Source organism: Fistularia commersonii, chromosome 17, assembly GCF_037954325.1.
Source record: "Fistularia commersonii isolate RoL2024-O1a breed Wild chromosome 17, RoL_Fcom_v1.0, whole genome shotgun sequence".
NCBI classification, from domain to species: Eukaryota; Metazoa; Chordata; class Actinopteri; order Syngnathiformes; family Fistulariidae; genus Fistularia; species Fistularia commersonii.
Genome location: NC_141300.1, coordinates 5,097,827 through 5,124,775, shown reverse-complemented (window position 1 = coordinate 5,124,775; position 26,949 = coordinate 5,097,827). Strand labels below are relative to the sequence as shown.

General features: G+C 39.8%; 2 protein-coding genes across 2 annotated transcripts; both read right to left on the bottom strand.

Moving 5' to 3' along the window:
- Positions 1 to 1,873: 1,873 nt before the first annotated feature.
- On the bottom strand, positions 1,874 to 7,909 carry LOC147224836 (dihydrofolate reductase). Its single transcript, XM_086163053.1, has 6 exons — positions 7,728 to 7,909; positions 5,579 to 5,628; positions 5,259 to 5,364; positions 4,504 to 4,630; positions 3,386 to 3,501; positions 1,874 to 2,840 (listed from the first exon to the last, which is right to left on the bottom strand). Exons 1-6 carry the CDS (start codon positions 7,811 to 7,813, stop codon positions 2,732 to 2,734), a joined length of 594 nt encoding a protein of 197 aa, XP_086019179.1. The 5' UTR covers positions 7,814 to 7,909; the 3' UTR covers positions 1,874 to 2,731.
- Positions 7,910 to 12,628: 4,719 nt separating this feature from the next.
- On the bottom strand, positions 12,629 to 25,146 carry cry1b (cryptochrome circadian regulator 1b). Its single transcript, XM_086163523.1, has 11 exons — positions 24,404 to 25,146; positions 20,965 to 21,073; positions 20,360 to 20,502; positions 20,107 to 20,291; positions 19,914 to 20,002; positions 18,789 to 18,929; positions 18,343 to 18,654; positions 16,743 to 16,894; positions 14,855 to 15,057; positions 14,566 to 14,691; positions 12,629 to 14,235 (listed from the first exon to the last, which is right to left on the bottom strand). Exons 1-11 carry the CDS (start codon positions 24,559 to 24,561, stop codon positions 14,153 to 14,155), a joined length of 1,701 nt encoding a protein of 566 aa, XP_086019649.1. The 5' UTR covers positions 24,562 to 25,146; the 3' UTR covers positions 12,629 to 14,152.
- Positions 25,147 to 26,949: the final 1,803 nt, after the last annotated feature.

Sequence of the window (26,949 nt, the reverse complement as noted above, 5' to 3'; positions counted from 1 at the left end):
TGAGTTTCTCAGCTAATGAAGCTGAGACTTTACGCCTGGAGGTTTCCTGACCTTGATAGCGTGGATGATGGAGGTCACAACAAAAAGAGGACTTGCATGTCTAGAGGGTGATGGGGGAGCATATATGTGAACAACCAACGACCTCCCATCCACTGTCGTCTGCATCACTCAGCGTGACTCCGTAGCCATGGCGATAGCCAACGGGCAGATGATGCAAAGTGCATCTGGTAATGAACTTGAGCTCCGGAGATGGACGCTCAAATAGAGCTCATTTTTAACCCGTTCACAACATCAAACACAAGCGCACACATACCCTGCAGGCTCCTGGAACACTCATCCAGCGAGGGCCTATGATTTTACATGCACGGCAGCGACATTCCCCATCATTTATCATCCTCCAAGGTCGCAGCCTGGCTAATTTATCAGTGATAACTAATAAATACAGTTATTCGGGATCCGGCAGGGTGAGCCGGATGACACCGGGCCTCAGGTGTAGAAATACAACTCACCTCCATTTTGTAGACCGTGTTCTCTCGTCCTTGTCGACTCCCCCTGAATTCCCGCACGGCGGTTTTTCAATTACATAGTCAAGTCGCAGAGGTTAATAAGGGGGAATGTAAATTGTCCTATTCCATTTCAAACGTGACACCGGTTGATATTAGCTACACTTAACATATTGCTTGGGAGGGTCGTATCTCCGCAGAGACAGATGACACCTGCAATTAAAGGCTGCGATTTCTGCCAAGGCAATAACGCAGTGCCACTACTTGGTAATAAATAGTTGCTATTTGAAGTCGGCCAGTCGATACCCGAGTCCGTGACTCCCGTGTGTTTTCCGTGAGCGCCATATTTCTCGAATGCTGCAGGTGTAGAATGAATCTTGACAGAAATGCTCCTTTTGGACCTTAAGAGCACTTTGAATTTTAAATTTGTGATATTCTCAGTGTCTGTAACAGCCCATCACCCATTGCAATAGCATGTCAGAGCCATGTTTGAAACAGTAGCATCTGCGTTGAAGCATTGTTACTATTCTCTGAGATAGGAAGAGACCCGTCTCTTCACGATTCAAGACAAGATTTTTACTCAATACTTCACGGAACGGTTTGATGCACGACAATGAAAACCAGATTCGCAGGTGCCGACATTTGGATATTTGTACTCACTTCCGATCCGGCGTCTCTATTTGACGTAACTCCCAGATCTGTGACTGATACTATTTTCCGAGACCAACGAGAATGTCGCCTCCTCCAAGGATTCGTGTGAAAAACAAAAAACGGGTTGCGGCGTGTCGCGGATCGGGATGGAAAAAAAAAAAAGAGCACTGCAAGGAAAATCTCCTATCACTTGAAGTAATAAATCAGCCGGGTTCAGAAGTGACCCTGACTAGTTTCATCAGAGGCCTCCCGGGAATCCCCCGGTCGGCTTCTTCATCTAACCCCGAGACAGACTGAAGCAATGGTCCGAGACATATAAAAAAAAAAAAAAAAAAAAATGACACTTGTCTCATAGTGCTGGCTTTGTGAGCGAGATGAAAAAAAAAAGTGAACAGCTTGACCGGATGGCTTAATGTCGGACCTGGTTCCGATTCAAGTCAAACTGCAAGAGCACGCTGAGCCGGGTAAACAACATCTGGATGCCCCATTAAGACGGAACAATATATTACAACGAACCAGCCCCGAGACCCAACATCTGTTGCTCAGACTTCTGTGAATGCAGGTTGGGATTTAGATCATTGTAGATGCGCTTTATTGAAATAGAACAATCGATTTCTTATTTTACACAAAACAGGAAAAAGCTCACATGAAACGAGAATATAATCAATGAAATACATATTCTAAAAGTTCATAACAACAAATGGAAGCTTTACACATAATCCGTGAACAGTACTGTTTAATAGTCAAGTGATAATTATTCTATTAACCACCATTCTGGATATCAAATTATGCATGTACATGATTTCAGGCTCGCATTTAATTTAACCAGCACATAACTTTTACTTCATTTCTTCTAGTCGAAGGTACTAAACAAAATATTCAACACACATTCTACGAGCCAGAGTCACTCCTTCAGCAGCAAGAAGGTCAGTCAACATTGTCGTGCTGATATAGCGCCACCCAAAGGTGGAAGTGATCACACGCAACTGAACGTTTTCCAGAAAAGACTTCAAGAGAAGCCAGTTTAGTCACTGATTTGTTTAATTTAAAATAATTCTCTGGGAGTCGATCATGTCTGGAAATATTTCACCAGCATTTACCCTGGTCTCAAAATGAGCCGCTCAACATTCAAATCATTTTTCAGGACGACTTCTGAAAGCACGCCGTCACATCTGAAACACTTATCGATCATCATCCTCCATAGAGACGCGTGTCCTGTTGACCCGGACAGGACCGGATCTGCGGTGTGACACACACACAAACACACACACACTGATGCTGACGCTGATGCTGACGCTGATGCTGACTCACCCACTAGAATATTTCCAGCTCAGTTGCCTGGAGCGGAGGCGGATGAGAACAGTGACCAGGTGACTACAGAGTCAAGTCTTAAATGTAAACATGGCTGCATGAACAATAAAGTTCACATGTTGCGTAGATTTGATCTCCCTATATAAACAAACACGTGCTATAAGATGAGCATGATTTCCACCATTTCAATGTCAAAAAAACGCACTCATAACAGCCGCCTCTGCTTTTACCTGCACGTCTCGATAGTTTCAAGAAAGTGAAAGTTGTCAGAGAGGCCTGTTTTCTGTTTGTCTCTCTTTGATTTCTCTCTTGAACACTTGGAATTTGTACTTGATGCCGTTTTCCTCTTGAATACCATCTGGCACGCCGGCAAAACTGAGCGACAAAGGAAAAGGAGGATCAGACGTTGCAGTGGAAAGCGGTAAAATAATCAATGAAAAAAATATGTATCCTGAACCACAGATTATTAGACACAAAAAGAAACAAGTTCAATCATTTGATAAATTTCATTCCGACACAAGGAATAGTTATGAGTAAATACATCTTATCTTTTTATCTACTTATTTTGAAAACCAATGCATTGTTATAGCAAGTGAATAAAGATTCGCCACATCAGTGGTACGAACAGACGGATCTGTGAAGGAATTTAGCTGCACTCTGTCAAAAAAAAAAAGTGTAGGGCTTTTTATCTACCAAGGGAGCGAAGAGATAAAGAAATATGAGAAATTGTACGTGATAAGTTTGGCAGAAACTTTCAGAAGCTCACTTTAAAAGCACAAAAGGATAACAGACTTCCTGGTGGGAAAGGAATATTCAAAAAGTATGATTCACTGAGGTGAACTGCACCAGTATATACAAATTTTTTGGGGGAGGGGGGGTTGGGGAAGGCGTGGACCCCAGGAAGACAAAACGAAACCTACCTTTCTTGTTTTTTGAATTGTTCTCTGTCAAACTCAGGGAAGAAAACATCGCAGTCAAAGTCGGCCATGACCTCTGTCAGGTAAAGCAGGTCACACCAGGGGTGTTTTAGTGCGTCCTGGTTGGAAGCAAAAAGTAATTCCCGTCACACTTTTTGTTTCGATTGACAAGCAGATGTTAACCCAGAGCACTTTACGGCGTAATGTGCCGTAAAGGGAGCTTCTGGTGGCCATAACCAGAAACGTATTCTCATACAGAGACATACAACCATTCACTCTCTCATTCACACATCTGGGCAATTTAGGGTTTCCAATGAACCTGCTGCATGTTTTTGGTCTCAGGGAGAAAACTGGAGAACCTGGAGGAAACCCATGCAGACGCAGGAAAGAACATCCAGACGGAATTGAACCAGAAACCTCATTCAAGGCAAAGTTGAATGTAATAACGCAGGATAAGAGTGAGGAAAAAAATTGAACATCCAAAAAAGTAGGCGGAAAATGTTAAAATGCTAACAAAGGGAGTTGAACAGAATTTTCTTTTGTTGTTTTTTTTTAAACCAATATACTTAAGTCGTTTTTAACATAAGAGGCAGAGCAGGTTCCTCACAAGAATGACATACACAAATTGCTTTTGTGTGTGTTGTCATTCTGTAATGTGACTTGCTTGAATGGCGCCATCCCTTGCAAATACAGTTTATGCACTCACTTTAAAAAATATTTCATCAGCGAGGAAAAACACGTGTTGTGGTGGGTGATGAAAGTGACAAACATCATGAGTGAAACCGAGGAAAAGAAAAGACAGGACGTTTTTTGGTACCTGAGTTCTGTGTGTTGCCAAAATAACCGTCAAACCAAAATGATTCAGACAAAAGAAACAAAATGAGCTGGCGGTCTTCATGCCCTAGTATGACAGGGGCCGCGGAGGGCGACAAAGGTTCAGATTTTGTGATTAAAAACGTTCATAAAATATAAAGCACTTATAAAATGGTTATTACAATGCATAAGTAAGCCGATGCTACATAATTTGTATAAAGATGTGCCACAACCCTGAAAGTGGAAGCTGCTTGGATGGGCATGACTATTGCCTGAATAGCAACCGTCCTCTTTTTTTCCCATTTTACCTCGTAGACCTGGGTGCCGCCCACGATCCAGATAGTCTCAATGAGATCTGCGAGTGGATCCTGTGCTGCCAGGCGGACGGCACTCTCAAAATCTTGACACAGGAAGTGAGCGTGATCTGGAGCGGCACTGAAAGAAGAGCCGAGATGTGAGGGATTAGAAATGAAAGCCCAGGTCTTGTTTCTAGGTAACCAGAGCACATCGGTCTTGTGGAGTTAAATACAAAGTTTTCCCGTAGAGGCAGAAGAGTCTGTCTCCTCTTAGACCACCGTAACGAACAATAGAATTTTACATATCTATATTTGTTTCAATAATAATAATAATAATAATAATAATAATAATAATAATGTATTATTGTGTACTTATCATACATTATTATGATGATATTTATTATTCTATTAATTTATTTTCAAAAATAACAATAATAATAAAAATAATACATTGCTATTATTTATTTATCAATTATTATTATAATAATTTATTACCTAATTACAACAAATAATACAACTTTTAATAACCAGAAATGACTGTAATCGGCAAATAAGAAAGCATAGTCTAAGAAAATGTTTGAGTATATTATTGCTTTACATTTTATAAGATGTATAATGCAGTCATTAATCATACCTGTATTTCATTATATTTAGGAAGCGTTTGTATATGCTATGGGCATGCAAAGTTAAAGTATAAGATCAATCAAATGAAGTGTGTTAAACCACCAATTTATCAGTGGTTATTGTAATTCTGTATGCCAACTGACCTCAGAGTTTTACTCAGTACCACATGCAGAACGTTCGGCCACGGGTAGGCGGTTTTCGGTTGCGAATACCAGCAAAGTTTACCCCAGACCACCATGTTGATCTTCCCTGTAAAATAAAAACAGCAATCACTAACCATTGCTTGGCCCAGGGAGGAAGAAAACATATCAAAAGGCTGCTCAGTACTGTCATAAAAATGACTGATTATTCACTCCAACTCTGGATGTTTGTCAAATATTTGTAAATAAGAGATATAAAATAAAATATGTCTGTTTTTTTCTTCCTACCGGGATAGCGGTGATAGTAAAATGATTTGGGCTACCTGGTTTCGACACCCTTGTGACAGTGTTGAGAAAGAACTGGAACTCAGACCTGAGAAAAGCAGAATCGGTCAGAACAAGTCCAGATTATAAGAAGCAGCAAAAACTCACAGAATAATAATAATTAAGCTTGATTGTTGTCCAGTACTGGAGTAGTACTTGCTGTCACAGCGGCACTAAACCTCAAATGATCAAACACAACGCTTTGAACGCATTCTTGAACCCAAATGATGAAACCATTTGTAAGAGCTCTTGCTAAAAATTACAACCATCATCCTCATTATCCTCATCTTCGGATTTCATAATTTGATCAAAAGGAAAGGAACTTTGTGAGAGATGCAAACTTTCAGAGGTTGGTCTTCACCCCAAATGTTAATTTGTAATTTAAATGCAATTTCAGTATTCAAAAAAAAAAGGAATATTGAAATTCACAGATTTTTCCAATTGTTTTTTTGTAGTTCAATGTTGTTAGTAGCATGCTATACACACACACACACACACACACACACACACACACACACACACACACACACACACACACACACACACACACACACAGAATTATACATTGTGTCTATTAATGATGGCGAAAAATAGAGAATAGGGTTAGATGGAGAAAGTTGACTCGCTGTGGCGACCCCTGAGGGGAAAAGCCGAAAGAAGAAGAAGAAGAAGAAGAAGAAGAAGAAGAATGATGGCGAAAAATAACAATGAGGTCTTTATTAAGATCCTCGCAGATCGGTCCCACATCTGGAGTACCTCCTCTCTGGTCCCAGACTCTGATGCATTGCCTGCAGGACCCAGAGGAGAAGAGCAAACTTTTGTCCCCAAAGGCTTCCAATCCAACTCCTAAAGTCCCAGCAACCCTGCAAACCCCTCATTGCTGTACCAGCCCTCTGAGTGTAATGCCACTGAAGATATATTTATTATAGAAATGCAGAGCGAGCTTACGATTTGCACAATTTTGCACAGTAATTTATACATACACATATACATAGATGTGTGTATATATATATGTATATATATATATGTATGTTAATATGCACTACATACATATACATACATATATATACATATATACATACATACATAGATACATGTATATACACACACACACACACATATATATATATATATATATATATATATATGTATAATTTACTTTCTTTTTTTATGCCCCTCAGGAACAAATAACGTTTTTTTCTGATTCTGATTCTGAAGAATATCTGAAAAAAAAGTAATCTCTTCCCATCAGCTTTATTGTCAATTTCTCCACATGTACCAGACATACAGAGGATATATATTTCTTATAGAATTGCAAAGCGAGCTTCCTTACGAATTGCACAATTCTGTGCAGTGATTTTGAATTTTTGTGTTTTTAATTTTTTTATTTTATTCTATGATATAATTTGATGCTTCTACCCCCCCCCCCAACTTCCCCGTTTGAAGGGGTTTGAAAGGGTGTGGTAAAGGCAGCGTCAATGGCGGAAATACAGGAAATACCACTTCCGCCTTCGACTAAACTTTGACGTCATAGTGAATGAGACACACATACACACTTCATAGGAGTAAATAACAGCTGATCGTGATCACGTGAGGATTTCCGAGAACGACACTGAGGGAAAATCCTCACGTTTAAAATATAGAAAAATAGAAATCAATAAATCAACCAAAAAATGAAAAGCTTTCGTACAAAGTGCTGTTATTTGTTTTACTTGTAAATCATTTGACCCGTTGCCGTCTGCCAAACATTTACCATTTAACAGTAATCTGATTGAGTGGTTACAATCTCTCTCTCACATACTTTTAAAATGTGTCAATACATACTTTAAGACTAAATTGAACTAATTTGAACACGCCATATACTTATAAATCCACTTGTTTGCTATAAAAGCAAAATTAAACAAGTAAAAAGTTGCTTCATGATAGAAGTGAAGCGTTGTAAATAAATCCTACATTGACTTGGGCAGAGGATGAGTAGCTGCTAACAAACAGTTGACCCAAAACACACCCTGTGGACTTTGGAGAGACTGATTTTACGCAACACATGGCGATTATGTAGGAGAGTCCATCACAGTTCTGACGTGTCATAATTCTGGACATATCGAACCGGGCTCTGAAACATCTGGCCGTCGATCTGAGGAGACTTACGGTAAATTCCAAGGTAGTTTCCCATCTTTTCCGATGCCGTTGTTGTTGCAGACGGCGGCGATGAGGCGGACGGGTTTCCTCCTCATTCTATCTATTCTATTCTATCTATGTTTCTTCTATCAAAGAGGACGTCAAATGTGCAGGACGCACCAGAGGTGTGCGTTTCTTTTTTAATAAAAGGAGTGAGTCGGTCTGTCTCCTCCCACCGGGCGCTGCATGTGATTTAACCCAGAAAAATCCCCGCTAAACCTGTTGCTCTGCATTTCAGCACCGTTTCGAGATATTTCTACTTTATTTCTGATGATATACATCATCCTCTTAGTTTAAGGGTTGGGCAATTATTTTGGCTGGCTGGTCACATTTCTCATTTATTTTTTTATGTGCGGGCCAACTCGGTATTATGTTAACTGAACAGAATAAAACTTGTAATTTTGATATTTGCATTTTTTTGGTATTTTATTTAAACCTTTAAACAATTGATGATCAGATAAATGTACCGACATTACTGAGTAGGTAATTATCCATACAAGATTAAAAAAAGGAAAAAAATAGGAGTTTCTAAATTCGATATTGATTGATCACACTTATTAAAATATTCAAAGAAAGTAGTTGGCTGGCTTGATAAAAAAGCAAAATGCCCAGGTCTGTTTAGTTAAATGGACTGCGTGCCAGGCTGCTCATCTGCCTCCTTTTACGTTTACTTTTGATCTTAAATAACACTGCTTTTCCTGGAGTCTCAAGCAAAACCCTCATTTGGCCTATTTCTATACTTTCATAAGTTCTTTTTTATTATTGCAGCAAAATTCAGGCTATGATCAACTCATTGATGGGGTTTAGAGTTGGTTCAGTTTTGCTTGAAAACATCAGTGGGGAGTTGAGAAACCGCACTATTGTAAGATCACGCTCAATGCTGCGATCAAATCATATTATTTACTTCCATTAAACCCCCATTGTCATGTGTGAAACACTTTGTCCTGGATTTAAACCCAATGGCTTCTGTTAATTGTTTGGAAGAAATAAGAAATACTCCGAAACAAAGTTAGAGTCCCGAGGCCAAAAGGAGTCAAACCATCCTTTGTCTATTCATATAAACTAAAGGTCGCTCTCTCTATGTCGCTTAACTTAAACTATCCAATACGGTCTCCGCTTAACAAAAAACACACCTGTCTCTAGAAAACTCTAACACGGGTGTTTTAATGTAACTGAAGTCATAGTTTTGTTTTCAAACGGACAAATGTGTTTGGAATACATCAAGTGATATTTGAAAAACACAAGATTTGTAACATCGCTGTCCCTTGAGACGCTGGGATTTGAATTTCTGTGAGGCACGGACGACAGACGGACGTAAACTACGTATCTCCTAAAATAACCGAGATGAAGAACCCGGTGTTGGATGGAACGATCAAGGCCTCTCCCACGCCCTCCCTGCTGGAGCCAAACGCGCAACATAATGCTACTTTTCCCCGCTTTTGAGAAACTTCAAACAGCTTCTGACTTTTATATCTTGGCTCGAGCAAGAAAAGAAAAGGCTTTCCTTCTCACAATAACCCCCGGATGGAGCTAAAAGTATATATACGGAAATAAAAGTATATATCTATATATATATACCGTACATAGTGTCAATGTATATAAATATATGGCATAGATAGATAGATAGACTTTATTAATGGCAGAGGGAAATTAATTTGTCATAGCATACATTCACGAGCTATAGGAGGTATTGTAGCATCAGAATAAATTGGTATGTGTGTATATATGTGTGTGTTGTGTGTGTGTGTGTGCGCGTTTGGGCCCATTGAAAATTCTACTACTGCTCAACTTGTTTGTTACAGGAAACTTGTCAGAGTCCTTCTGAAAAGGAGATGAAGAACCAAATGTCTTGAGAAGGTTCTTGTCGTGTTCTGTCCAAACTGCAGAAAGAGAGAGGGAGGCGAATATCTGGATCGGTCGCATACTAGGCTTCACAGCGCAGAGGAAGTAAAGGTTGTAAATACAAGATTCATGGCTGCGGTTGTAGAGCGTTGCCAGTGGCGCCAGAGCAAACGAAGAAGAAAACACAAATTATTTCTTAAAGGACATAAAAGTTGGAAGTTAGGAAGGAGAAAGCTAAAAAGAAAGGGAAAGTTTCTAAGAGACATAGATGGCGTTGTGGGAGGTGGTTGTTTTTTTTTTTTTTAATAATGTGACAGGAAGTTGTTCCCGGGTATTCGGACGATGCGGCGACAATGACTGTTCGGCGAGGCAGTTGGATGAAGGCATGAAAGAAAGAGGCCTTCAGGTGATGTTTACAAAATGAGCGCACGTCACTTTGAGCACACCTCTTCCTGAAAATCAAGCTATGGAGGAAAAAGAATATAAGTGAAGTACAGGATTTAATAGGAAGTTACGATTGTGATCGTATAGGTCAGACCTGGGCATTTTACGGCCCATTTTGCTTTTTTATCCGGCCCGCCAACTACTTTCTTTTAATATTCTAACAAGTATTTTCAATTAATATTGAATTTAGAAACTCCCTTTTTTCCCTTTTGTTTAATCTTGTTTGGAAGATTACATACAAAATAATGTCGGTATATTCATGTGATCATTGCCTGTTCTAAAGTTTAAATAAAATGCCAAAAAATGTAAATATTGAAATTGCAATTTTCATTTTGTTCAGTTTACATGATACCGAGTTGGCCTGCATATAAAAATAAAGGGGAATTTCTGGAAGGGTTTAATTAAACATAAACTCTCAGTCCATGTAAGTGTCAGCACAAATGGTATTATTTGTAGGAGCTCATTAGTGGCCGTCCCTCCCAACCCTCTCACCCACACCTTGTCTCTATCACAGTCTTGCTTTTTATCTCTCTTTCCCTCTCTAACGCTCCCTCTTTCTATCCCTGTGAGGCAGAAGGACGCCCATATTGAGTGTGGTCCAGACCTTCTCGATATGGAAAGTGCTATCAGACAACTATGTTATGATTCAGAGCCACGTAAATAAAATCCTGACTTGATAAGTTGTATTTGTTCAGTGCTTTAGCTCTGTGGATGCACAGAATGTATGGAAAATATACAGCAGGTTCAAAGAAGGCAAAAGCTAAACAAAATGTCTGAAAAGTAGCCGAAAAGGAGTTGAGTTGGCTGTCGGCCTTCAAGAGGAGATGAGAAGTCTTCTTCAGGAATATAACACAAATGAAAAGGTTGAAAAAGAGATAGAAATGCTACAAAAGTGCCCTGGGGAAAACTTTGACCCAGGAGGTGGCAAGAGAAAAGAGGGGTTGGCGGCTAAGCTGCCACCCGTGGGAATGTTTTTGCAGACACTGAAGAAAACGGCATTAAATTCTCCTAAAGGCGATTTAAACGTCCTGAAAAAGCTCCCGATCAACTGGAACGGTACCAGGACGGACAGGTTGGGGATGCACACGGACACGTTTAAAGAGAAAGGGAGGACAGTGGACATAAGGAGATAAATTTATGGACTCTGCAATGAGGAGGGGCAACACAGCCCGGAAACCATAATAGTTCCAGTATATCCGATGGAAATATACATCAACCTACGGATGGGAAATTTAAATCAAGAGGTCACTGGTAGCCTTTCCAACAAACAAAACAAACAAGCAAACCAACAAATAATGAAAGCCGGTCTCAAGACTGGTTGAAATCAGGGCAGAAAACACTGTGAGGCAAGGAGTGTCTTCCAACAGTAGCATTCCAGCACGGGATGGAGCATTTGACCTTTGACACACTAAGGTCAGGGCAAAGAAAAAAAAGGCCTTATATAGGATTTATGTCTATGTATATAATGATATTCGGTTGGAAACCATCATCAAGATCAAATCTCAAACAAAATCTGTGCTGATTCTAAATCTGTGCTGATGATCATCACATGCGGGCCAGTTGGGGGCACACACACACACACACACACACACACACACACACACACACACACACACACCCACCGCCTCCCATTTCACATGACCTTATAAATTCCACTCCAGCAGGGGCTGAATGAATGTATAAAGCTGCTGTACCTGTCATGGGACTTCTATAGATGAATCAGTAAGATGCATAACAAAGTGTTTGTGGGTTTATTTCCACAGCAAGAGTTACAAAGGAAAGCACTCAGCTGAAAGCTGAAAGAACAGTGAAAAAGGTGTCAGACTCTTGGGATTATTTTTACTCTGCAGCTTCAGGCTAGTCTGGAGGAGACAGCGACACCTCTCGCTAGATTTTTCGTCCACATGATGCAGTCTGTGGAAACTAGAGGGGTTCATATCACGGTCTGCCTCGAGGCCGCCGCAGCCATTAATGCATCAAATGAATTAACAGCTGGATCCACAAAATTCTTCAGGTCGATAAAGATAAGGCTGTTTTTCTTTTTTTTAGGTGCGAAGGAATAATGACCTCCTGTTGGCTCAGCTCGTGCTAGTATAACAAGTAAGGGACGCGCATTTCGGATCAGCCCCGGGAGTTTTGTCCCCCACAGGTAACCAGTGATACGGACAATGTAGCGTGCCGCTCCCATTTACGAGTCTGAAAAGGGTAAATGGTTTCCACTCATGTAGCGCTTTCATTCCTTGCAGTTTCAAGTTGCTTTACGCAGATCACGTTCATTCCCACTTGCCCATTCTTGCTTAGACCATGTCTCCATCCACCCTATGATAGCCCCCTGTTTAGATAGATAAATTGTCACTATTAGAGACATGGAAATAATACCCGTTCATCTGCGTTTGGCTGTTTTCTTCCTTGGATATTAAATCACAGACAAAATGAAAGGCTGAATTGATTGATGAGTGACTAGAATTCTACAAATTACTCTTGTCAGATTTGAGTCAAGCCAGTTGTGTCCAGCAGTTTGGTCTTCAAATGAACCTGTCAGAGCCAGGATTTAAATATAAAAGTACAAAATTGAAGGACTTTAATACTTTGTCTTTATTATGTTGCCATTTTAATATAATCTGAATTTGGTTATTTCCCCCCCCATACAAAAATTCAGAGACAAAAAACATGCAAACACAGGAAAACTTTTGGGAACATAGGAGCTACTTACAGATGGGAGCTGGTAAAACCCAATATACAAATATTGAAAATCAAAAACAAATATTTACAGTGATGTCACTATATACACATAGTTGACTTTGTACATTCAGATAAAACTGATGCAGTGTGATACAACATAAAACAACATTGATTTCATGGGGGTTATATTCAATTTAATTGAATGTTATAAAAGGTTTCTTATAAAATCCATTTACAGTATATTAGGTGAATAGACTTGACAGTCCTGCCTTATTTCACCTGCTCATCCGTTGTTTTTAGGTGTTCAGTATCTTGCTTAGAAGAACTTCAGCATAGCCTCTCAGGAGTAGATTAGACCTTTTGATTTATTTCAAGGGTGTTTTGGAGGCTGAAATTTTAGGAGCTGCTGCACCGCCCTCCCGGGGTGGAATGGTTTCAGAAAAAAGGATCTCCATGACAACAGCCTTTGCTCCCGAGGTTTTGCATAGCGCTACATTGTTTTTTTTTCTGGATGAGTCTTTCAGACTTACTGTGCATACTGTGAATTCTGATTTTGTAGTCATTTCTTTGACTTTGGCAGGCCATATTGTAACACCTTCCAGCGAATTTATGCTTCTCGTTTAACAGAGGACAATCACATTTTTGTGGTGACGTCTGTGTGTGTGTGTGTGTGTGTGTGTGTGTGTATGTGTGTGTGTGTGTGTGTGTGTGTGCGTGTGCTTGGGGGTGGGTAGAGGGAGTTACTATCTGCATGTGTCACACATGCTGGTTGACCTGATGCTACCACAATTGGACTTGAACACTGAAAATTGGGGTTTTAAATCTAGAAATATTAATTCGTCAATCTTCTTCCACTTATCCTGCACTCATTCTGGAGCCAATACCAGCTGTCATTGGGTGACACCCGCTACTGGTTGCCAGTCAATCGCAGGGCAATTTTTCCAATTTTTCCAAATTAACCCGCTGCATGTTTTTCGACTGTGGAAGGAAATTAGAGAACCTAGGGAAACCTGCGCAGACACGGGGAGAACATGCAAACTCCGCACAGAAGGTCCCCTTGCCAGAATCGAACCAGGGTCCTATGTGTTGTGAGGCCGAAGGGCAAGTGCTGCCCATCCAGAAATATAATAATGATAATCAATCAGTGGCTTTATCTTAGAACGGGAAGACAACAGACAGCCTCACATTGCTTGATGTGAAGACTTTATAGTGAGAACGCAATGTAACGTGGTAACAGCTGACTGCGCGCTAATGGCTTGAAAAACAGCTGCAGCTCCAGAGTTCTTGAGACAGTCAGCAATATCCATTGGCTTCAACACCTTCGGTCTATCGCCTCTGTGACTGTTAGTTATTAACTTGTATTGGCTGAAGGCACTGCAGGAGAGGATTACTTTCCATCCAGGACAGACTGACTGAGTCTTTGCACCTCATTTGATCTGCTTCCAGGATTTTGAGCTGACCTCGTCTAGGGCTTCTTCACGCCGACGCTTATGTGTTGACTGTCCTCTTTCTGCATGACAATAAAGAAGCAAATAAATTGGCTGAGTTTATACAGATTGCTTTAAAACTAATCATGTATCAAATGAAATTTTCTTTTGGTGGATGCGACAAAAAATCCTGAGCTGAATATAAAAAGGGATTTGTTTTGTAGCGCAATCCTTGTTTATGTAAGACTGTTTTCAATGGTGTCTCAAGACAGAGAGCCTTTTCCTCATTCTACAATTAAGCCCAGCATCCACTTACTACTACTACTACTACTTTAGCAATTGAACAAGTCAAGAATAAGAAGTTAAATGACAAAATGTATTTGAGAAATTATCATGTCAAACACCAACTGTACCTTTTTTAGAAGTTCCTGTCTGTTTTGAGGGTTCTCCAGAGGACCCGGCAGGGACTTGAGTTGTTGCTGCGACATTGCTTTCATTTGGTCCAGTGTTATGATTGTCTGGAACAGTTGCTAGCAGCCCTGAAACACACAAAATAGGATATTCTACACTCACAGTTTATATTATCAAAGTTTGATAGGATAAGAATAAAAAGCAGATTCTGCAACAATCTAATGAGGCAAGGCACGAGTTTGTTGGACAAATTTAATGTTTCGTGTAATAATCACAAATGCCAATCCGTACCCAGTCCTCTGTAACAGGACAGCTGCTGATAGATTTGCTTCATCCGCTCTATGTTGATGCGGCTGGCCTCGGCATGGTTCATCATAGCTTTGGGGTAGTGCACTCCAATGATGCATTTGGCTGCCTTCTGTATTTCTTCAGGAGCATTCCAAGGATCATAGATGTATCTGGCAGGATAGCCCCTCAGTATGGGCAGATAACGCCTGGAAAGAGACATAGTGCACGTTATGCCCACTGATAAACACAATATAATAAACTTATTTAAGAAGCTACAGAGCTGTACAATATTTGATAAACCTACATCAAAATCACAAGTGATTATCACAAGTCGAGGGTTAAGGTGAGACTTTGACATAATCAACCAAATAACTGCAAAAATGTTTTACCTGAAGCTGATTTCTGCAGTGTGATGCAGAGTAAAACTGTTACTCATTGATATATATAGGCATAGTCTTTATGCATCTGAGAACAGTGATTTATTCGTGAGACACTATCAAAGAGCAAAAGCAAACCATATGGCATTTTTATCCATTTTGAAGAGATTGAGCAGCTTCCAAGTGCCCACAACAAAACGTAGCAACATCAATACCGGCACCGAAAACGAGCAGCATCAGCTAATTAAAGTGCTCTGTTGTGTTCTTGAGATGCTGGTGAAGATGTAAAGCTGTAAGTGGTCTCCTCTTTTACAGCGCTTTTATCACCTTGTGTTTTTTTCAAAGGGCTTTACACTGGAATACTAAGGCGCACACGCGCGCACACTCACACACACAGTTGGTGGCAAGGCTGCCATGCAAGGCGCTGCTTACCAGACCATCGGGAGCAACTGTAATATATAGCTTAGGCATTATTATGGATCCCACTGTTCTAAGTAACAGCTTTGCATCAGTGACATTAAGTGTGGCTACCGCCTCCTTCCATATGGCTTTAACAGAGGAGCAAAACCGTAAATGCACCGCACACAAGTACTTTTCCATCAATAAATTTCTCTCCAGCGCCTTTGTAAGAGCTCGCTCCATTTCCACCCACTACAGCTCTTAAGTAGTTTCAGATGGTGTTCCTTTGACAACCAGAACCCCCTGAGGGCGACTTAAAGAGCAATGGAATCTGTACGTGAAGTTGCTGGTGGAAATAAAAGTTGTGGTTTCAAAAGGAAGGAACAAATTTTGGGAGGTAGAGCAAATGAGGAAAAACAAATGCATTCCATGCAGGCAGGAGCTCATGCAGTGTTTTTCTTTTCCAATGAAAAAAATTGAAATAACTGTTATTCAGAGGAATGAGCAACATGAATCTGTCACCAAAAACGTTACCTTGTACATTTGGAGTATCAAAAAGGCAAAAAATAAAACATTTACATTTAAAAAAAAAAATCAAACAGCCCAGGGTGAATTTCTGGATTGCATTATTAACTCCACGTTTTTATTTTTCCTTTTATGTGAAAGACTTCTCATAAAAGATGTGGCAAGTTTTGAATAGCACTGATGTAATGTGCAACTGTTTGATGCATTTTTGTTTGATAAGGTTGTTTAGATGCAAAAAAACAAGGGACCAACAACTCTTTTATCAACCACTAAATGAGGAAAGAAGAATGCAAAAAATTTTGGCTGTTTGATGCCCAAACAGATTGGGTAGCAAAGTAACTGTCAAGGGCATATTTATTTTTGAAGGTCAACTACAAATTGATGCTGACTGACCTAAGGCGGTAATGACAATATGACAGGGAGCACTGCATCAGTTCAAACAGCACGCACGTTGTATTTTAACCAATCAGTGCGGGTGTCCTTGAGTAACCAGGATGGATTTGTGACTATCTGAATAAAAAGCAAATTGAAGTACAGCTTTACACTATGCGAGTGAAGACCATTTCATGCATAGAGGAGAGCTGACTGACCGTATAAAGTCACCGTTCGGGTCAGTGCGCCGTCCAAACCCCACCGGACAGTAGCAGTGAAAAAACTGCTGGAAAAAGGAACTGCAGGAAAGCCACATCCAGCTACCAGCATTTACACTCCAGTCTGCATCCAGCAGCAACTCTTCAAACACCTGGCAGGGCGGAGAGTTAGAGACATTGAGTGGTGAGATAAGACAGGGCAGAAATCTAAGACTTTTTTTGCTGGGGAAGAAATGCAGTTAACCTAATTTCTGGACTATTGAACTATTGAGTGCATCTGAATATAAGGTGCGCAGGTTAAAAAAAAAAAAAAAAAAAAAAATATATATATATATATATATATATACATATATATATACACACACACACACACACACACACACACACACGCACACACACACACATATATACATATGTATATCAAACATTGGCCGCACTTTTCTATAAAATGCAGGTGTCCATGTTGTAACATGAGATACTTAGACAGTAAGATGTTGCACAGAAACATTTTTTTTACTTTTAATTAAATACATACCGTTAACATCCACAAATACATACTGGAATTGCTTTTTCCAAAGAGTGCCTACAATACAGCTGATGAAAAAGATTAATAATAAATAACACAAGGAAAAGTCCATCCATCCATCAATTTTCTAACGCCGCTTTGTCCTACTCCAGCTGATTGCTATCTTTGCCTTCCACCTGCGCACTAAAACCATTAAAGTCTTCTTCTTTCGGTGTCGTAATTGAACAGCCTCAGAATTTCCCTGGTTGGATATGACGAGGCAAAATATTTTGTTGGCATTGAAGCTTGTTATCCCAAAAAATTCCATAAGATAGCTGCATCATTGTTTAAGCTGCAGTGTTCGACTGTGAAAAAAGTAGCGGCTTAAACTCTGTAAATTACGATATTTTTTTCTATGGTAATGATATCACCTAAAATCAGAGCGAACCCTCTAATTCTGTGCCTTATTTGGAATTCATCGAAGCCTGGACATCCTCCTCTTTATAAATGACAGCCTGTTTATTAGGGTTCAATTTAGTATTGAGATATTGAAGTGTCTGGAACATTGATTTAGTCCTTTAGTACTATTTGTGTGACACCTCAGGACTTGTTGTCTAGAAGTAAGGCACATGCAATCCATTCATGCTGTTGTTGAAGATTACGAACAAGCTAGCAGTCATGGAAATACCATTTTAAGAGCAGCAACAAGAGTAAGCACTATTACCTAAAGTCAGTGTCTGGATTATTTCAGGTATTTAACATGGGTTTATGTATGAATTCGTCAGAGGAGAGCCTGCAGCAGAGACCACTCTCTATTAATGGACATAATCAAGAATAAAAAAAAATACAGATTTCTTTTTCATAAAGACCGCTGACAATTTTGCTCAGAAGGGACAATATTCTTTTTAATAATGAAAACTTTATTCTGAGATTATTATTTTGTTCCTAACAAAATTGCTTGGATGAAAACCTTTCGAAATTCCAAGACAGCTATGCTCTGTACTCCAAAAAGCTAATTAAATAAATCAAGTCTTTGATTTTGATTTTGATTTTGATGTGAGTGTCTGTATTTTTATCAAGCTGGTCATTGCTCACCCTCATTCCTTCCTCCCAGCTGATCCAAAGGTCTCCTCGGGTGAGGAAACAGGCCACAGCATGACGCGCCAAATGATGGATCCACCCTTCCTGCCTCAGTTGAGTCATAATAGCATCTATCCAGGGAAAACCTGTGCGTCCCTCTGCCCACTTGGCCAGCGCCTCAGGGTTTCGGTCCCATGGGATCTGAACACAAACAGGGTTGCCCTCCATCTTGTCGAAACAGGGGTTATTGGTGGCTGTTGTATAGAAGAACTCCCTCCATAACAGCTGGCCATACAAGGAAAGCGGTGGGGTGCTGTTCTTCTTTACCTTACGGAATCAAGCAAGCAGAGGATTTTCATGAATAGTCACATCAGTGTTCTTCCACTCTTTCATCAATTATTGAAAGAAACAGCACCATGAAACAACAAGAGATTTCATGCCACATCGATGGCGATCAATACCTTCTTGTACAGGTCAGTGAGCTTAAAATAGAAGAGGCGACAGGATAGACAACCAAAGCGCAAGTAGGGGCTGAGGCCAGTCGGACTCGCCAGGAGGGAGGTGGCATTCATGCGAGGACGTTCAAAGTTTGCCACCCAAGCCTGCAGACAGTAAGTGGGTTATAATAGATGTAATAACATGGTGACAGAACAACATTGTTAGTTTTCACAAGCAGCAACATCGTGAACCATCTGAAGTCCCTTTCCACATGAAAGGATTCAGACTGATGTACTGTATGGTTTTTCCAGCGGAACTCAAGACCTAATTTTAACATAATGACTCCCTTTGAAAAATGCAAACATCTCAAAATCCTGTCAACAAATTCAGTCTGTTTGTTTAATCTGAAAGCTCTTCTTTCACATATATTCTGTTTATGTAAAAAAATATGAACTCACAAATATAAACATACTGCAGTGTGCTTCTAACATTAAGCAGAAAAATATGTCAATCACAAGTGGTCTATATCACAGATCAAAATGAGTTCTGTCTCAAATTTTGGACACAGCACAAAATAAATTTCTGCTTGCTAATCATTCCAATTTTCTGAGTGAGAAACATCAGAGACTCCTTTCAAACATCTTTCATGCAGAAACATGCTGCTGTCTCCAACAAAAGGTGAAACTCAGGAATAGATTGTTAACCCTGTGAGCTGGATAGTCAATACATCGTATTGGAAGGGACAAGTTTTTTTCAAGAGACTGACTTTGGCTTGTTTACACCATATAAACATTTGCAATTTCCCTATCAGGAGGTTACTACATGTTTATTTTCATAATACGCACTGCCTCTGTTGGTGCAAGAGTGGCATTACGCAGCCTCGCTTGATTCTGCATATACAAGTACTGCATCACTATGATCGGGGGTTATTGCTACAGCGATGTGCAGACCCGGCATTATGTTTCCTGAAGCTGCAGTTTTGGTAATAGGGATAAAAATTGGGGCAATGAGACAGGAAGTAGCTTATTTCAAGTATTAGCCACATGAAGTACTCCTGAATGACCCCTGTAAAATTTTTCGATGTTTAGATGTGACTAGTTGGCTTACAGGATCAAATAGTGCTTGAATTACAGTTTTGGCTCTCATACCTTTCTCTCCAGGTGTCTCTCCAGTCTAAGGAGGGCTTCTGTTTCACCACCAGGCCACACTGCGGTGGTCAGGCCGTCTGTCTCAAAGCCTAGAAAAGCAAAATATATGTGAATAAAAAGTGTTACTGTGTTGCGGTGACGTCGAAGCATGTTGCGAAGTATTGACGAGAACATGCATGAAATTAAAACTTACCAAGCTCCTCAAGTGAGGGTACGGCAAACTTATCATCATGATCCTCACTAATAGGCGTGGCACATTGCTTAATGACATCAGACGTTACGGTCTCCTCAGGCAGGCCCACAGCATCCATACAGCTGATCAGGGCCTGAAAGCGCTTGTATGTCAGAGGAGGCTGACCGCCGTTAACTTCAATGATCCTTTAGGACAGGAAAGAGTCATCAGCGCAAATAAGCACATATTGAAAATTCTTAATATGGTTACATACTTGTCCAGATCGTAAAGGGTGTGAGAAACCTGCACGATGACCTCGACCCCGGCCTCACTTGCTAGTTTCTGGATTGCAGCATCACGTTCTTTGCCAAACGGCTCAGAGTCATATTCATAGGACAAATGAGTGATTTGCCACTCCTGGTAAGAAACACAAACACTGCGTGTTAGTATATAATATATAAAGGAAGAAAAAAACATGGATTCTTTAAAAAATGATTTTCATGTTGAAGATGGATAAAACTGGATTACAATAATCAAAAAATGTGAATTAAAAATGTTATTTTTTAAAAACCTTTAAAAGAAAAAGAATATATGTGTATATATATATATATGTGTGTGTGTATGTATATATATATATATATATATATATGTGTGTGTGTGTGTGTGTGTGTGTGTGTGTGTGTGTGTGTGTGTGTGTGTGTGAATGTGTATGTGTGTGTATAAACATACATATATATATTACAACTTGAGGAAAACTGTGTTAAAGCCAAAATTAAACCTCAGGCTGAAGAGGAATTACAAAATTTGCAGTGCTGATTTAAAAGAAGCCAGACAAAGCTAAATGTGGGGTTAAACTCCATGCTTTGTCTCATCTCATACCTTGAAAAGCCGGGGGAAGACATCTGTGGGTTGACCCCTGATGACAAACAAGCGAGAGTTGAGTTTACGCAGGCTGGCATCCAAGTCCTCTAGAGACTGCAACAGGAACCTGGGAACCAATAAAAGAAAATATTCCTTTGTATCTCTTTGCACAAGTCACATTGAGATTATTATCTTTGTTCATGGGTGACCTCTAAAATATTTTATAGCTCAGCTTCTTGACAGGCAATTTCTGCCTAATTAGAATAGAACTGAATTTAAACAAGCATATACAACAAAATTCATTATTAATTTCATGAGAGATTGACAGAACAAATTTCACATGTAGGCGCACATGCACGCACGCATGCACGCACACACGCACACACGCAATTCAAAACAGACAAACACATTTGCCTTGTTACGCATGAGAAAATATGAGAGTTGCATGATGGGTAAGCCCCTGGATAACCACTGGTAGAATACTGCACCAAGACAGCACAGATTGTTATGATTCTTTTGCATTGGTTGTTGAGCCAAGAGAAAGAAATAATTTCAACACTGAAATTAGAAAGTCACTGGCAATCAGGTGCATTTGTAAGAAGGAAAATCACCAAAATCCGATACAGGTAAGAAAAAAAAAAAACACTCTTTCTGTGTAATTGATTTTAAGACTAGATGAGGTGGCAGTTGCCTAATAGTTTGTAAGAATAGACATGTTGTGCTGTTGCTTTGCTTAACAAGGGGACACAGTAAGAGGACCTTGTCATCTGTAATATCCTGTATGACAACCTAAAGCCAAACAACAGGAAGCTAATCACCCACACATCCAGATTTGTGGACTAAAACACTGGACTAACTGTTTGACAAAAAGAACCCAATACATCTAAAATCTTGAGCGCAACTGAAGAACAACAATAACTGTTCAAGTAAAAGTCCCACTGGTCATGAAGACATTTGCTTCCAAAACCTTTTTAGCTGGTTGTGCTAAATGAGTATTGCAAATCAAATAAGAGGGCAATAAAAACCAACCAGAATATGGCCTGAAAAAGGTTAATTAAATACTGTCAGGACACAAAATCCCAAATAATCTGAGTAATTCCATTTGGAGGAAATATAAAAAGATTCAAAAATCAAAGATGAGCTTTAATGTAGTGTCATTAAATCAACTACAACAAACACCACACGGGAAGGAATAATAATGGACTAAATCCAAGCAAGAGTGGTGATCTGATAGGAGTGTAAATAGGGTGTAAACAGCAGGTGGTGGTGACTGACTAAACTTATTGGTGGTCAAGTGAGAGTGTTAATTTGCTGCAATTCAAAATGATGTGTGACATAATGAAATAATGACACATTGACCCCTTTCCCCGCACTCTCAGCTCTGAAATGAGGAGCAAACTCACTAACTTATACCATAATGACGGCAGGTTCACAGCCTGAACATGAAGGCCAATATCATCCCCTCACATTAAGGTAATAGAATTTATCTACAAAAAGAAAAATAAATTACTATAAAAGGTACCATTTTCTCTAATAATGAACAACAAATGTTCCATTTTATATTGGTTACTGTTCAGCTTAACATCTAAAACATGTCTGATATAATATACTATAATATAATATATATAATATACATATTTCTTTATATATATTATTCAGTCAAATTTTATTTTGGTATAAACATCTTAATCAGAATATATTAGTGAGAGCAATGACTTGCACAAATGTTAAAGTCAAGGCTGAAACTAATAGACAAACACAGAGACAAATAACCTACTCGAGCACTATATTGTCTTAACACGAGTCATGGCTGACAGCGATACAACTTCCAACAGGCAACCAAGCGAAACCAAAGCCTTACTTGCACAGATAATCAAATATAGACCAAATATCAAAGAACATTGTGGAATTTAAAAACAGGTATAACACTGTATTTTTCAGTGTTGCCCAACAGAAATAGTCATGAGAACCTGCACACAGGGATAAATTATTTTTTGTTTCTCTCTTGAAACAACATCCCGCCAAGGAAAAAAATAATCTCTGCTTTGGCTGTAAAAAGAGAAAGACAACTGTGATGCGTCTAGAAAACCAAACACTGATCTATGACATACAAGTAATATGAAAAGAAAACACAGCAGGGTGGATAATTGTGTGTGGTTTTCTAATGGTTTATTTAGGTGTATACTGTATAGACTGAAAGCTGTGCGGCACCACTGCACACAACCAGCAGGCACAAGAGTTATAGTTCACTCATTTAATAGTTCTTCAACAATTTAACCCTCATATTATGTTAAGGGTCAATTTGACCCATTTCACCCATTGACCCAATGGGTCAAATTGACCCTTAACATAATATGAGGGTTAAAATTATATAGCTTCATTAGGGATTGATTATTTTTGGTCAGGCAATCTCAGCATCATTTACTGCTGATGGTCAGGTTAGCACCTTGCATGGCGGCTCTGCTGCCATCGGTGTCTGTGAATGGGTGAATGAAATCCAGTGTAAAGCACTGACAAAGCAATATATATACAAACAATATACATACGGTGCTCCTATCATCTTCATGCATTGAAGCTGGTGTTCCTGCTTTAATTTCAGTTTGTTGAAATTAACTGCTTATCCCAATTAACAAATAAAACATAGTGTAACTAGTTCAGGAATTGTGCACAGGTGCACTTTTCCACAACTCTGGGAAACATTTGTCATGGATTTGGATGCTTTCAATTTCCTTGAGGTGTCGGCCCTGCTTGCGCATTTTTCACAGCATGCCATATTGTCCATCATGATTAGGCCACGGACACAAGACAAGCGCTAGTCTGCAAGTGGATAACTGCTTATGTTGATTAGAGGGTGACAATAACTAGTACAGTCAACTAAAAAACTCCAAATATAAGATCAACATAATTTAATTTTGATTTACTGTATTTTGATTTCAATACACAAAATGTATTTGGCTGGATTTATCTCTAATGTTTGGGTTGTGACACTATCAGTGAGATATACATTAGATGTTGTGAACATTTCATTAATGAAACTATTAACATTAAGTCATCTGCTAAGAAGTACCACCGCTTGTCCACTGTGAAGTCAGTTGACTAAAGCTCATAGTCCAGTTAACCAACAAATACAGAACTGAAAATAGAAAAATACCTGCTCAATGGGATACTTTCCCAGTATGCTGCATGCCAAATAACATGCAAAGTGTTTAAATTATTTCAAACTTGCAAAATAATCTGCATTTCCATGAAACTTGACTCAAAGTTTGTCAACACAGAGTCGCGATTGTTTTGTAGGTCACAATTGGAGTGATCATTCCTCCAATTATATTCAACAATGACCTCTTTGATTCCCAGCCGCGCTTGGAGGCGGGATACGGCTGGACCTTCTGCAACGGCATTGGCAGTCTCCACCCACTTTTTACGCTGTCTATAGCAGGCTGCACCCCTCCCCTCTTACCTCCACCTGTTGATTCCCACGTTTGAGGATCCTGCAAACCAGGGATCCAAGATGTAGATGCAGCGCAGAGTGCCAGCTCCCCGGATGGAGTCCCTCAAAGAGGGGTTGTCGTGCAATCGCAGTCCCTTTCTGAACCAGTGGATGGTGTTGGCCACCATATCGCCCGGTTGCTTGGTCCCCAGTGGAGGGGGATTAGAGAGCGGGAAGGTGTCCCCACGGGACAAACCACAACCGATGGCAAAAAGCGTTTACAATAAAAATAACAGTTAGATGTCCATTCGTTTCGGTTTGCTAATGTTAGCTTTCAGACTAAATGACTGAATTGGCGGGTTTGCGTTGAGGCTAAAGTTAACCTTGCTCCATGGAATCGTCCACCCAGCTGAGTCTTTTGCCCGGTCGTGGCCGCATGTGTAACAATACAATAAGGGACACCAGATAAAACAAAACACAAACAAATGGAACCTGAAGTTTTCCAAACAGCCTAGCGACGACGTCGCACAGACACGCAGATTCGACCCGAAGCGTTTACATCCAGCAGCGCAATAACACTGTAAGCTATCCCGTTTGACGTCGTTAAATCACATGGAACGCTGGCTGGACAAAAACAAACGTCTGCCGTGGGTATCCTGGCGGTTACCGAGTAGAATTCCGACAACAGTGGATCCAGCGCCACGTTTCTCTGGTAATAAACTGTTTGTAAAGCCAAGGTAGTTCCAGTGCCATGCAATGAGCCCCGTGCATCAACATCTCCTCCCACAGGACACGCAGGGCAAAACGGAGCGCTTCGATTGGCCCGCATTGGCTGTTACACAACACTCGTCTTGTCACGTTTCCATAATGTGCTTCCTTGACTTTTCTATCTCGCCTTAAATTGTTAACATTGGGAGTTGTATCATGTCCTCGAAACATGTTATTTCAAAGACTAGTATTGCAGAGCTACGTTCATAGAATTCTAACGTCTAGAATTTTCGATACAAGCGGGTGCGGAGACTTGAGTGAGTTACGTATTACGGTGTGAAGTACCCGGATGAGCACATGTCCAGCGGCGAGGCCGGTCTGTCACTCGGTGTGCTCGTTTTAATGAACGGCGTACACAGTTTAAGCGTCAACTGTAGAGTCGTTTATGGCTTGGTGGAGTCTGTTACAACCCCGCCCGCCATAATTGCTCTTGTGAAACAAATCAAACGTCTTGTACTACAGCTGACATATCGCCGTAATAATAGCCTATGGTTAGACTACACTACTGAAACAGACTTGTGTTATGTCATCTTACGTTATGTTATGTTATGTTATGTTATGTTATGTTATGTTATGTTATGTTATGTTATGTTATGTTATGTTATGTTGATGTTGGTTATGTTGATTTCGAACTTCATGATAGATGTGTATTACGGATATTTTGAAGAGTTGCTTGATTCCAAAGCAACTAATAACAAAAATAAATAATAATTAAAAAAGCAACTAGTAATACAACAGCCTGCTCTGCAAGGCATGAATAATTATCATAACTGAGCTCAAATAACTGCTTCACTTTATCTTCATCTGCCTGTGCCAGGACCCGTTTCTTTGTAGTTTGTCTGCACCTTTCTCACGGAGGCAGTTCAACTCTGAGCCACCCTCGTTTCTGGAGTAAAGTATAGTCCTTGTGCCTCTAAACCCGCATGATTTTTTTTCTTTATACGCCTACAATAAAGGGCCGACCAGATAGGGTGAACCACATAAATAAAATGCCATGCCAAGTTGTGCGCTACACGCTGCATTTTCCAATTTCAACACGAGATGACAGTGTTTCCCGGTTGTTGCATAATTTCGCCACCCATAAGAGGTGAAGTACCTCTTATTGCGATAAAGACTTTTCTAAAAGATTACCGCAAAACAATAACTGTAGATTCAGGATCATGGACTCTGGAGTTAAATTTTTCAGCCATTAGAGATATTAGGTATTAGCAGGTTTAAAGGAAGTCAAGGAAGATGAAACAGTGAAACAAATATTTTAAACCTTTTGTGCGGCACTCAGGAAGTGTTAGAATGTAATAGACACTTCTCATGAATTATTTCAATCATTTTAATCATTATTCAGTTTATTCAATTGTTCATATTTTCCCATTTCTTTCTGTCATTTCCTGACACTATTAACGTGATGATTATGATTCTTCTTATTGTTATTATCATTAGCATATTAGTAGTAGTTTCTATTCTGCCATTCTGCTGATTCACGATATAAAATAGCCAACATGTTCAATATTTAAGACCATTTCTTTTCTTGTTGTATATCGTTTCTACCCATGGTGAGCATGTCAAATAGTGTGTGTGAGACATGCAATGCCTGATACTGACTGGGGGGGATTGTCTTACGTATGCAATGTCATCCCACAATAAGCAAAACTCAGTTGTAGTGCTGGATAGAAACAGTGTTACAAAAAAAGACGCAACTGCATTAAATACATTACTTTAATTGTAAGAAGCATTGTTAAGCACAAAAAAAAAAATGAATTTGATATATTTGGCATACATTTTATGTATGCTGCACACCCCTGCCTTTAAGA